Genomic DNA, 12,636 nt, shown 5'->3' with positions numbered 1-12,636 from the left:
CACTAATTTCTTTAATATCGAAATCACAGTTTATTTCCTGTTCCCATGGTTCATATTTGTAGTGCTTGATCTAGAAAACGATGAATACGTCCCTTGAAGTATGAAGTACTAAGTGATGTTGTTTTACTTGAATGGTCCTACTAAAAATCTAAATGTGGGATGTGTGTGTGTGTGTGTGAGTGTGAGAGAGATATACTGACTTGCCCATTAAAGCATGAAAACAGATGGGATTATAGCTGCACTCATGGAGGAGACCATTGGTATTAAGGCTCAGACCACACAATAATCTCTTTTGTGACAAGACTAGATTCAGAGGTATTCCACCTCACCTCAATCCTCAATTAATGGTAGTCCACCTCACCTAAATCCTCAGTTTATTTTTCTGTGCTTCGCTTTCCTCATTTTGTAGCACTAGGGATAATAATTACACCTAACTAGGCTGGACGAGGTGGCTCACGCCTGTAATCCCAGCACTTTGGGAGGCCGAGGCAGGCAGATCATTTGAGGTCGGGAGTTCGAGACCAGCCTGGCCAACATGGTGAAACCCTGTCTCTACTAAAAATACAAAAATTAGCCATGCATGCTGGTGGGTGCCTGTAATCCCAGCTACTGTAGAAGGCTTAGACAGGCGAATCACTTGAACACGGGAGGCGGAGATTGCAGAGAACCAAGATCGTACCATTGCATTCCAGCCTCGGCGACAGAGTGAGACTCCATCTCAAAAATAAATAAATAAATAAATAAATAAATAAATAAATAACACTTAACTAATAGAACTCTGCATGATATTAAATGAGTACATGTACACTGTTTACAGCACGAACAGGCATATAGTAAATTCTCAGTGAAAATGTTTTCCCCTTTCTGTATTGTTTATGAGTAAAAAAATCCTTTGGAAAAGTCATTTAATATGATTTTATTCAAATAATGAGGGCACGTGTTCTTGGATTGTTCTTGGACAAGAACAGCTCTTGGCTAAACTTCCACACTGCTGCCTCTCATCTTTTATCTACCCCCAAGAGTGAAAAGCCTCCTCACTACCTGCCCAGCATCAAAGTGGGCATATTTGAATCCCTGTGAGGCTGCAGACGGGGGAGTTACGTTTTCCACCTGCCTGCCTTTCAACATCTACATGTAGCATACTGTACAGCGATAATCAGTGTTATTTAATGATATGAGTTTGAAGCACAAAAAAGGAAAGTATTTCCCTTATGAAGGGTTGATGCAAAGTGGTTTGTACGTCTCTCATTTTGATTGAATAATGCTGCTTATTTGCATACTTTCTGTTTAATCATTATTGTAGTATGTTTTGCTTGGAACAACATCCTGTATGTTAGTTTCCTCCTTGTTCCATTTAAATTGGATTAAAATTGAGTTGCATTTTTCTAAGAACAAAGTTGGGGTGGAGTAAGGTAAATCTTCGGCCCATGATTAATATTTATATTAGTTAATCTCGCATGGGATTTAAAAAAATGAAAGAAAAAAAGACAGTGATACAATGCAAGATTGATTATGTATGCATATTAAGAGTGCTTGCAGTTTTATAATAGTTGCATTTTGGTCTTTAATGAAATACGTTCATTTATGTGTTTTTTAGGGAATGATGATTGATGAAGCAGATGAGTTTGTAGCAGGGCCACAAAACAAAGTGAAACGTCCAGGGGAACCCAGCAGTCCTATGTCATCTAAGAGAAGGCGGAGTATGTCCCTGCTGTTGAGGAAACCACAAACACCACCTACTGTAACTAACCATGTGGGCGGAAAGGGACCACCCTCAGCCTCGTGGTTCCCATCTAATCCAAACCTCATAAAACCCACCCTTGTACATACAGGTATAGAGTAGTGGTTGTGATTTCCTTATGGCTCCTAGAGGACTAAGACGCTAAACAATTTTATTTTCCTTTTTGTATTCCTTCCTTTATGTTCAGTTTGTGTTCATTAAGTAAGCCATTACTAAATCATCTATGTGGTAGGTACAATAAACCCCACAGGGAGCAGAGACCCTGTTTCAAGGATCTCAATCTACATAAGGTGAAAAAATTATATAGTAATTAACAGTAACGAATACATTGCTTAGCAAGTAAATACCACAGTAATTAATGGAGAAATAATGGAAAGAGGTGAGCATGTTTGCTGCAACCTTTTGTAGTAGCTGCAAGGGTGAGGAGGATAAAGCAGGTTTCCCTGGCATTAGGAGCAAGAGTGGATCTGCACTTGCTCTTTGTGTTATCACCACCTATGCATGCTCTAACCCAGTGCAGTCTGGTATCTGCCTCCTTGACCCCACTGAAACATTCTCATCAAGGTCACTAGTGTCTGCAGCACATGGCCGTTCCTTCTCTGCAGCATTTGATGCAGTTATTCACTCCCTCCTCCATGGGTACATTGGGTTCTCAGACACCATAAGCTCATAGCTTTCTTTTCCCTCTAATAGCAACTCCCTTTCATCCTCTTTTTCTGGTTTTGCCTTTTCTTTCCACCTCTAAATATCATAGGGCCTCAAAGCTCAATCCTGGGACCTCTCCTGTTCTTCACTGCACTCTCTTCCTAGGTGACCCCATGCAGTCTCGGGGCTCTAAATTTGATCTATGTTTCAACAACTCTGATATTTATATATCTAGAATATTACTTGCTCCTCAATTTCCGACTCAGACTTACTTGTGGACATACATCTCCACTTAGGTGTCTAATAGACAAATAAAACTCAGTAGGTTTCATGAGTTTCAACTGAACTCTTGAACTTGCCCCTCTCCAAAACAGCTCTACTTATAGCCTTCCACGTTGCAGATAATAGCACCATCCAGATATGTGCCAGTAAAGCTTTAACATCTGTCAGGGTTGAGGAGCATAGAAAAGCTCTAGACTGTAGTGTTTGCAGATTTCCTTCATGTAAATAATGCTAATATTTATCAATGTCAAGCTATCAACCTGAGATCATTGAACCAGAGTCAGGAAGAATGCTGTGGAGGGCAGTTGTGCCCTGACTCCTGCCACACTTCAGCACTATTTACCCAGTGGTTCAGGTGACAAACCGTAGAGTCATCATGATTTTTCTCTTATTCTTCCCTTGCTTTGATACCTTTCACAAGTTCAGGAAACTTGATGTTCAACATCCCTAAATCCCACTATTTCTCTCTATCCCTCCAGTGCACACTCTCACCATGCTACTACAATACCTTCTTATCTCAGCTTCATGTTTCTAAACTAGCCCCCATCTATCATATACTCTCTAACCCTGTGGCCAGATAATTATGTCCACATGTATATCACATCATGCCATGTTGCTCCTGAAAACCCATCCTCAACTCTCCTAAGCACTCAGAAGGGACCCTGAACCAGCTTTAGTCTGCAAGACTGCACAGCCTGGCCTCTGTCACCCTCTCCTAACACGGGAGCCCCTGGGGCTCCCTCTGCTGCTGTCTCCCAAAGGCCTGTAGATGGCTTCCCCAACACCAGCCCAATGCTGCTTTTTTCATTTGCTCATTCTGCATGTACTGTCTGACTGCCCCATGAGGATGTGAGCTCCACAAGGGCAAGGGAACGTTGCTCTCGGGCTGTTTACTGCTGATCCCCAGCTCCCGACACACTGCCTGCCACAGACGATGAATAAATGAAAGAGGTGTCAGATCTGGAGTGAAAAGAAAGTCACTTTTCTGACACAGAAAAGAAGAATTAGGAAGACAATACACTAAAAGGGATTTTTGGTGATGGAGTGCGTTATAGAACTTTTAGCACTAATGGCCGCCTCTATTTTCTCAGAATGTATTTGATGTAAAGAGGAGGCAACTTGTGGTGTATCCAAGTTGTCTGGCTTCCAGCTCAGTAAAGCATGGCAGGTTGTATGTGAATTTGAGAAGTCATGAAATAAAGTGAGACTTGCTGTTTTCAACTTGTAAAGCATAACAAGCTGACACTAACGCATGAGTACCAGGGATCTGTGAATGTGTGTTTAGAGTTGTACTGTCTTACTTGGTTTCCATATGTATTCATAGGGCCAGAAAATAAGAGGTGGTTTTATTGTATTATGTGTCCTGGCCTCAATTTGAGGGGTCTCAGATCGCCACCTGGTATATCCTCCTGCTTTATGAGATAATTTCCTAGAAATTGAGCATCGGAGGGATATACCTGTGGGGTTGACATAATACACTTACCTCACAACTCAACCTCTTCATTTGGTTTCCAGATGCTACTGTCATTCACGATGACCATGAGGAGAAGATGGAAAATGGTCAGATCACACCTGATGGTTTCTTGTCAAAATCTGCTCCATCAGAGCTTATAAATATGACAGGAGATCTTATGCCACCCAACCAATTGGATTCTCTATCTGATGACTTCACAAGTCTCAGCAGAGATGGGCTGATTCAAAAACCTGGTATTAACACATTTGTAGGAGGAGCCAAAAACTGCAATCTCTCTGTTGATGACCAAAAAGACCCAGTAGCATCTACTTTGGGAACTGTGCCAAATACATTACAAATCACTCCTGCTATGGCACAAGGAATCAATGCTGATATAAAACATCAATTAATGAAGGAAGTTCGAAAGTTTGGACGAAGTAAGTAGTGAAAGAACGTCTATCAATAATGCACCAGGAGGTCTCTCTCATTCTATGATTCACTAAAGATTCAAGCTACCCCTTGAGGTACACTGGGGGCAATATTGGGCTTTCACATAGTTTAAGGCAATTCCTCTTGCTTTAGCTAAAAAGGTACAGTATATATTTTCCTGTTTTTTCCCCTTATTTCTTGTAATGTTTCCTTTTGCTGCCATAACATGTTACCAAAAGATTCCTAGCTTAAAACAATACAAATTATTATCTTACAGTTCTGGAAGTCAGAATTCTGAAATTATTTTTGCTGGGCCAAAATAGTGTTGGCAGACCAGCATTCCTTCTGCTAGTTCTAGAGAGAATTTCTTTCTTTGCCTTTTCAAGCTTCTAAGGGCCATCTGTATTCTTTGGCCCATGGCCCCTTCCTCCATTTTCATGAAAACACCCGTAGCACTTTTTCTCCTCTCTGACCTCTGCTCCTGTCTTTACATGTTTTCTCTCTGACCTTAACTCTACTGTTTCATCTTATAAGGACACTTGTGCTTACATTGGGCCCACATGCATAAACTTGGATAATCTCCCCATCTCAAGATCCTTAACTTAATTACACCGGCAAAGTAAAGTCTTTTTTGCCATATAAGGTAACATATTCACAGGTTCCAGGGATTAAAATGTGGACAATTTTAAGCAGCTGCCATTCAGCCTGCTACGTTTGGTTAGTGTTAACAAGAGTTGCCCTAGTAGATGCATGCAGATATTTTGATCCGAATGTTTAAAATACAAACTACATCTAACTTTCCACTCACAAAGAACAATTACTAAGGATGTACAATAGTTAAATTTTATTTCCCATTCATCTTTATAAAAATACTGAAGTTTTTTAAATATCTTCAGAATATGAAAGAATTTTCATTTTGCTTGAAGAAGTGCAAGGACCTCTGGAGATGAAGAAACAGTTTGTTGAATTTACCATCAAGGAAGCTGCAAGGTGGGTAAAAACAGGAACTCTTCAGTTTTTCATTTTTGTTTTTAGAGCAGTAGGGCCCAGTGCAGGACAAAGAGAGGAATAGGCTCTGCTTTGCTTTTTTCTCAAACCCTGGCCCTCACTCATAGTTAAGGTTGTCTCCAGAAATATTTGGATTTATGTTATCTGAACTCAACTCATTCATCCTTCTAGTTTTATCATAGTCTCAGGTAGGCTTGGGCCCTCAATTGCCACTATTGGTACTTGCTCTAAACCATATCTTTCCATGAGGACAATCTTTATATTCCTATGTAGATTGTAAGCTTCACTTTGTATCCCACACAGTGCCTTGAACATCATGAGTACTTTAAGTATCTTTTGGTTAATAAAATTTCTCTTTATTTTCAGGTTTAAAAGACGAGTCTTAATTCAGTACCTCGAGAAGGTACTAGAAAAAATAGATTCCCACCACCTTCTCAGCAACATTAATCACATCAACAGCAGATCGTCATGTTAGTGCAAAGACCAATGAAAAAAAATGACAAGTTTTCTGTGCTGTAGGATGGAATGGGATATTGTTGAAGCCTCCAGAAATGTTTGAGTCAAGGGAATTGCCTTCCAGATGCTAAGAAGCAGCAGTGGGGCTTTTGAATTTTATGATTATCTGGCAGTGAAAGCTGGGCTTTTGCCTTAATAATTTTTTAAAGTATGAATTGTTTTGTTTTTCTCAGTTGAGGAAGGTGATGTTATTAATTCAGCAGGCTAAATTCAGTAAACACCGCCGCCCCTACCGCAGGTAATGAGAGGTCACTCTTTTGAACTTTGCCATTCCAGGCATTCTCAGAGTGGCTAGGGGCCACCTGCAAGTGGAGTGCAACTTGGTGCTCTTACTGTGTCCTTCAGAAAGAATAGGTGTACAGAAAAGAAATGGCAATCTTATGTGTGCTGAACAAAGTTTTCAACAATGCCTAGTTGTGCCTTTTAAACCATGCAATATTCAGGATAGTTTGAATCAAAGAAGTAAGAAGCTGCTATTCGGGTAACTTATTTCTCTGTGGGAAGGGGCAGGGAGAGTCACCAAACAATCTACCTCCAACTCTCTTCTCTTTTGTCTAGAGACATTACAAAGTGCACTTGAGGCTGCCCCCAACCTCTGACATTTTTCTTGCATGTGATGATAGAAAGTCTTTAGATGGACTTATACATTCTGTGCTTTGGAAGCACAAGAAGAACAAAAAAATGTGTATATTTCCTTTAATGTTTATACAAAGTTTATATGGAGCAGTATTGTTATGTTTGTATGAATTTGCAAAAATTAAAGTGTACAAAGAGATTTTGACTTTGCATATATAAAATAAATCATTTTATTGATTTTCACAAGTTCATTAATGCTGGATAAATTTCTAGTTATATGTTTCTTGTGATTTGTTATTCCTTTCAGAAAAAGAGCGTATGCTGTTAAAAAAGATGTTAACATAAGGATTTAAACTTCAAAACATCACTCACAGAATTGAGTGACGTTAGTGAAAATGGCAGAGTAGAGTACCCTGGGGACTAGTCACTTTCAAGAAACATGGAAAACACTGGAAAGAAAAAACCTGTCAGAATCAAGTTTTATTGGAACTCTAGAATATAGTAAAAGGTTTACAGCAATCAAGTCAATCCTGAATTAGGAGAGAAGTCACTGAAACATGGTAGGAGAGCTTTTTGGCATTTCAACCCACCCTTGGAATGGCCGAGTACAAAAGAAATTTGAGGCCAGGTGCAGTGGCCTACATCTGTAATCCCAGCACTTTCGGAAGCCAAGGTGGGAGAACCACTTGAGCCCAGGAGTTCAAGACCAGCTTGGGCAACATGGTGAGACCCCGTCTCTCCAAATATATGTATTTTTAATTAGCTGGACATGGTTGTACGCAACTGTGGTCCCAGCTACTCAGCAGGCTGAGGTGGGAGCGCTGTTTGAGCTCAGAAGGTGGAGGCTTCAGTGAACTATGATCACACCATTGAACTCCAGCCTGGACAACAGAGCAAGACCCTGTCTCAAATAATAATAATATTTACAGACTGACTTCTGAAATGGCATGGCTGTTTACTTCCCACCTTCCTACCCATCTCAAACAAAGAGGGAGTTTTTGCATTTTCTGTTCCTGGTTGCAAAACACAAAAGAAAATGGAAAAATAATTTGTGTGCATTTATGATATGCTTGCTCCTTTGAGACTCTCAAACAGCCAGCACCATCCCTTCCCATAGCCTGCTAGGAGCCAGGATGGCTTCCCAGTGCCTGTTTCTTGACCATTTTCATTTAAAAGCACTGTGAGTAGTATTAGCTTTGCCTTCTCTCTCACAAGAGAAAAAGCCTGGTCAAGAGGTGTGGTTTTGGATGCAATAAGTCCACTGCTTCTTGGAGACGTTCCTGGACATATTCAATCGTGTCTTTCCTGGGTCCTTGGAGTAGTTGGTCAGGATGGACTTCCACTCAGTCCACGGGCCTTGGCCTGATTCATGGTAGTCCCAGAGACTTCAGCCCTCTGTGTTGGGCTGGAAGCCCAGAATGGTGTACAGTTCCTCAGGTATGAACCCCAGCAAGTTTTGGAGGTCACACAAAAAGCAGCACATATAGCTCTTTCCTGACATCTTATGGAGGATGTTCTTGTCATAATAGTAGTGTAAACCCAGGCTTAGCTTCTAGTAGTTCATCTTGGGCTTATTTTTCCTGATTCCCCACTGGCAGGAAACATTGTCAGGGTTGGCAAGTTTAAACTCCTTCCTGTCCCTATTCCAGCTGATGAAATGACTGGCAAGACTGTCTAACAAAAATTCCAGGAGAAACTGCCGCAGGTGAACAGGTCCACTTTCTGTGAAGCCGGACAGCACAGCCACAGGTATAACAGGTTTGCCTTGCTCCACCGGGTTGCTCCTTTCTTGGATGTAATCCTTGAAATGCATGGTCAATTTTTTGAGGCAGAGAGACTGGCTGCAGTTTTCTTTGAAGCTCTCAAAAAAAGGAACCTGCTGCGCATCCAGTAAGGATGACTGGCTGTTCCAGGTGCCTGAGCTCTCAAAGCTGTCTGCTTCGTGATTTAAACATTAAAAAAAGCAGACAGCTTTAAATGTCTGCACCATTCTCAGGGGATTTGTGGTCTTTAGGCTTCCCAGAATTGTTGGTGAGCAAATTCAAGTTGCCTAAAAAGTCCTGACTGATGGAGCATATTTGAGGCTGACAGAGCTGAGCTGAGACTTGGAGAACATCTGAAACTCCTGTTCAGAGCTGGGCATGCTGGTTGCAGAAGCTGGACACATGCCATCCAGGAGGCTGCCTTCGGGGTAATTGTGTGTTTGCATACCATAGGGTACCTGCTTTATGCCAAAACCTAACGTATTGTTAAACCAATGAGGAATTGGGTTCGGGCATGAATTTTCTTTATATTGATCTTTTGTCTTTTCTTGCTTTTCTTCGGTCATCTGGTCCAGATGTTCCCAGAAAATGTCATCCACAAAGTCAAGTACCAGCTCCAGAAAGTACTCCTTGCCAAGGTTATACAATACCTGGCCACTCATGTTAAGCCTCTGGAGATTCACGTTCACCAGACTGAACTTGTTGGTAGTGCAGAGAAGCCACTGGCATACTTGCTGCTCACTCCACAGCCAGGGTTTCTTTGGAATGCCAAAGCACTTTTTCTCCTTTTTGAAGCCACTGAAGGTAGCTTTTAAAGCTTGATTCATCACAGCCTTGCTATACAGAGTTAACAAGGGCAATGCACAGTTGGCAAGTCATGAGAAATTGAGTCCAAGCCTGTTGGCACTTCTTACAGTGTTTGCTCTTTATTTAGAGAGTGAAAAATAGCAAACAGAGACCCATAAAAAGTGTCAAAACCTGGCTGGTGCCTCAGTGTCCCTCCATAACTGTTAGCCACAGGGGCTATGTGGTCCATATTCTTGATTCTAAAATCATTCATTGTGCTACTGCAGGCAAGTCTGGTGCATGATCGGGGTGGTGGCTGCTCAGGGCCCAGGGCTGCTCGGTGTGCAATGTGTTAGAGAACACAGGTGCAGGCATGGGACTGGAAAAGAGACAATCAGGGAGGCTGGATGCAGGCCAGATGACTCCCAGCACTCAGGGCTGGGGTGACACCATGCTCATCCGTCACTGGAGCAAGTAACTAGCCCATCCCCCATGTGGCATGCTCTTCAGCAGTGGGGGAAGGAGGGAGGATGGATGGCTGAGGGAAAAGGGAAGGAGGGAGAGGAAGGAAGAGGGGAGGAGAGAGAGAGAGAGGGAGAAGAGAAGAAGGGAGGAAGGCAGGAGGAGGGGCCAATAGCAACTTTGATCAGGCAAAATAAACAATCAGTGAACTTGAAGTTGATTGAAATTATCCTGTCTGAGGAGTAGAAAGAAAGGAGAATTAAGAAGAATGAACATAACTTAAGAGACTTATGGGATATCATCAAGCCTAACAACATATATACAATAGGATACCCAGAAGGAGAGGAAGGAAAGTAGCATAAAGAATATTTAAAGAAACATTGGCCCCAAACTCCCAGATTTAATAATAGACATGAATCTACACATGCAACAAGCTCAAGGGATTCTAAGGGAGATAAACAGATCCACACTGAAAAGCATTAGATCAAACTGTTGAAAGACAAAGAAAATCTTGAAAGCAGTGAGAGAGAAATTACCTGTCAGAAAAGATCCTTACTGAGATTAACAACCAATTTCTCATTAGAAGCAGTGAAAGCCAGAAGGCCATGCAATTACATATTTAAAGTGTTACCAGGAGAAAATGCTGCTATCTGTAAAGAATGGGGTCTTTAAATGCAAGGGATTCCCCCATTGAACATGGAACAGAAATACTGCAGCTTTTAGAGGCTGTGCATGATCTTAGGCAAGAGGATCAAGACATCAAAAAGGAAAAACGATCAGAGACATCAAAAAGGAAACTCCTCAGTCTCATTGGACAATGCAAGGGCTGGCGGGGAAGATAGGATGGCAACTATAGAAGCTGTAGCCCAGCTGGCCTTATTCCTCTCTGCCCATTCTCTTCATTTTATTTTATTTTTTATTTTTTTGAGACGGAGTCTCACTCTGTCACCCAGGCTGATCTGCGGTGGCCTGATTTCGACTCACTGCACCCTCCTGGGCTCAAGTAATTCTTCTGCCTCAGCCACACGAGTAGCTGGGACTACAATCACATGCTATCATGCTGCTAATTTTTGTACTTTCAATAGAGAAGGGGTTTGCCATGCTGTCCAGGCTGATCTCGAGCTCCTGACCTCAATTGATCTGCCCGCCTTGGCACCCCAAAATGCTGGATAACAGGCATGAGACAGCATGCCCATCCCATTCTTTTGGTATAAATTCATCCTATACTATACTATACTATACTATACTATACTATACTATACTATACTATACTATACTATACTATAAAATAGCATGGGCTAAAGAAAATCAGGGGAGCCTAACTCTTGAGGGTTGGTGGCTCGTAGGCCAAAAGCTCTTGCTTCCTCAGTCCCATAGTGGTAAATTGTCAAAAGTTTACATAATTCCATCCATATGGGCAGGATGCTACGACCACCTGGATGTACCATAACTTTACAGGTACAGGCCTGGCAGCCACAATAAAAAAGGTCATTCTGGCCTGTGAACTTTGCTCTCAAAATTACCTTAGGGGAAAACGAACAACAACAACCAAAAACACAAGGGCCGGGCGAAGTGGCTTACGCCTGTAATTCCAGCACTTTGGGAGTCCGAGGCGGGAGGATCATGAGGTCAGGAGTTTGAGACCAGCCTGGCCAACATGGTGAAACTCTGTCTCTACTAAAAATACAAAAGTTAGCCGGGCATGGTGGCGCATGCCTGTAATCCCAGCTACTCGGGAAGCTGAGGCACGAGAATAGCTTGAACCCGGGGAGGCAGAGGTTGCCGTGAGCTGAGATCACGCCATTGCACTCCAGCCTGGGTGACAGAGTGAAACTCCATCTCTGGAAAAAGAAACAAGCAAACAACAATAACAAAAAAACAAGGGTTCCCTGCTTTATTAACCTCAGTACAGTGGCAAGGAACCTATCCTGATGAGTAATGGCAAATTCAGTGCACCCAAATACTCACCTTTCAGGTTTTTAAATATCTTTTAGTTTTTGTAGACACCATTCTCGAATGGGTAGAAGCTTTCCCCACCAGAACAGAGAAAGCTACAGAAGTGGCCAAGGCACTGCCAAAAGAGGTCATACCAGGATTTGGCCTCCCCTGCTCCTTGCAGAGCAACAAAGGACCCTGTTTTCCTGCAACTACAACCCAATAGATAGCCCAAGCTTCGGAAATTAAATATCATCTCCACTCCTCATGGAGGCCACAATCCACCAGCAAGATTAATAGGACTAATCAAACTTTAAGGCAGACCCTGGCAAAACTATGCCAGGAAACTTCTGAGTCATGGTACACTCTGTTGCCTATAGCCCTCATGAGAATACGAGTGGCATCCAAAGAAAAGACAAAACTTAGTCCTTTGGCAATAACTTCTGAGAGAACCTTCCTTACCTTAGACCTGTTTATCAAACTGGAAACCCAATCTACTATACAGTATAATCAAAATCTAAGCCAGGGACCAGGCGTGGTCATTCATAGCTGTACTGTCATCACTTTGGGAGACTGCAGGGGGCGGATCACTTGAGGTCAGGAAATCGAGACCGCATGGTGAAACCCCCGAAATACAAAAGTGAGCCAGGCAAGGTGGTGGGCCTGTAATCGCAGCTACTCAGGTGGCTGAGGCAGGAGAATCTCTTGAACCTGGGAGGCGGAGATTGCAGTGAGCCAAGATTGCACCACTGCACTCTATCCTGGGAGATAGATTGACACTCTGCTATCCAAATAAATAAATAAATAAATAAATAAATAAATAAATAAATAAACAAACAAAAATAAAAAATCTAAGCCCAGTACGGCAGGCTATCCAGGAATACAGCAGTACAGTGCTGCCCTCACCTGGACAAACGAAAAACATCCCGCAAGTCCTCCCTGGAGACTGGGTCCTATTAAAAACTTGGAAGGAAGGCCCCCTGGGCAATCGACTTCCTCCTAAATGAAAGGGTCTTAGCAAGTACTACCAACCACCGCAA

At 42.3% G+C, this 12,636-nt stretch overlaps 1 protein-coding gene and 1 pseudogene across 4 annotated transcripts in view; one reads left to right on the top strand and one right to left on the bottom strand.

The window, feature by feature from the left end:
• Positions 1–6,901, top strand: part of INTS6L (integrator complex subunit 6 like) — a 63,105-nt gene extending 56,204 nt beyond the window's left edge. For 2 of the 4 annotated variants that reach the window (XM_023198787.2, XM_023198786.2), the window contains 4 exons: positions 1,598–1,700; positions 4,184–4,558; positions 5,447–5,540; positions 5,925–6,901. In XM_023198787.2, the coding sequence (XP_023054555.1) occupies positions 1,598–1,700; positions 4,184–4,558; positions 5,447–5,540; positions 5,925–6,033 (681 nt within the window). In that variant the 3' untranslated portion in view covers positions 6,034–6,901. Of the gene's footprint in view, positions 1–1,597; positions 1,833–4,183; positions 4,559–5,446; positions 5,541–5,924 lie in introns of all 4 variants that reach the window. The other 2 variants (XM_023198785.2, XM_023198784.2) reach the window with 1 other exon arrangement.
• Positions 6,902–8,037: 1,136 nt separating this feature from the next.
• Positions 8,038–9,607, bottom strand: LOC111531529 (annotated as a pseudogene).
• Positions 9,608–12,636: the final 3,029 nt, after the last annotated feature.

This window comes from Piliocolobus tephrosceles, chromosome 12 (genome assembly GCF_002776525.5).
Source record: "Piliocolobus tephrosceles isolate RC106 chromosome 12, ASM277652v3, whole genome shotgun sequence".
Classification (NCBI taxonomy): Eukaryota; Metazoa; Chordata; class Mammalia; order Primates; family Cercopithecidae; genus Piliocolobus; species Piliocolobus tephrosceles.
Note: the sequence above shows the minus strand (reverse complement) of the source record. Positions and strands in the feature narration are given on the sequence as shown.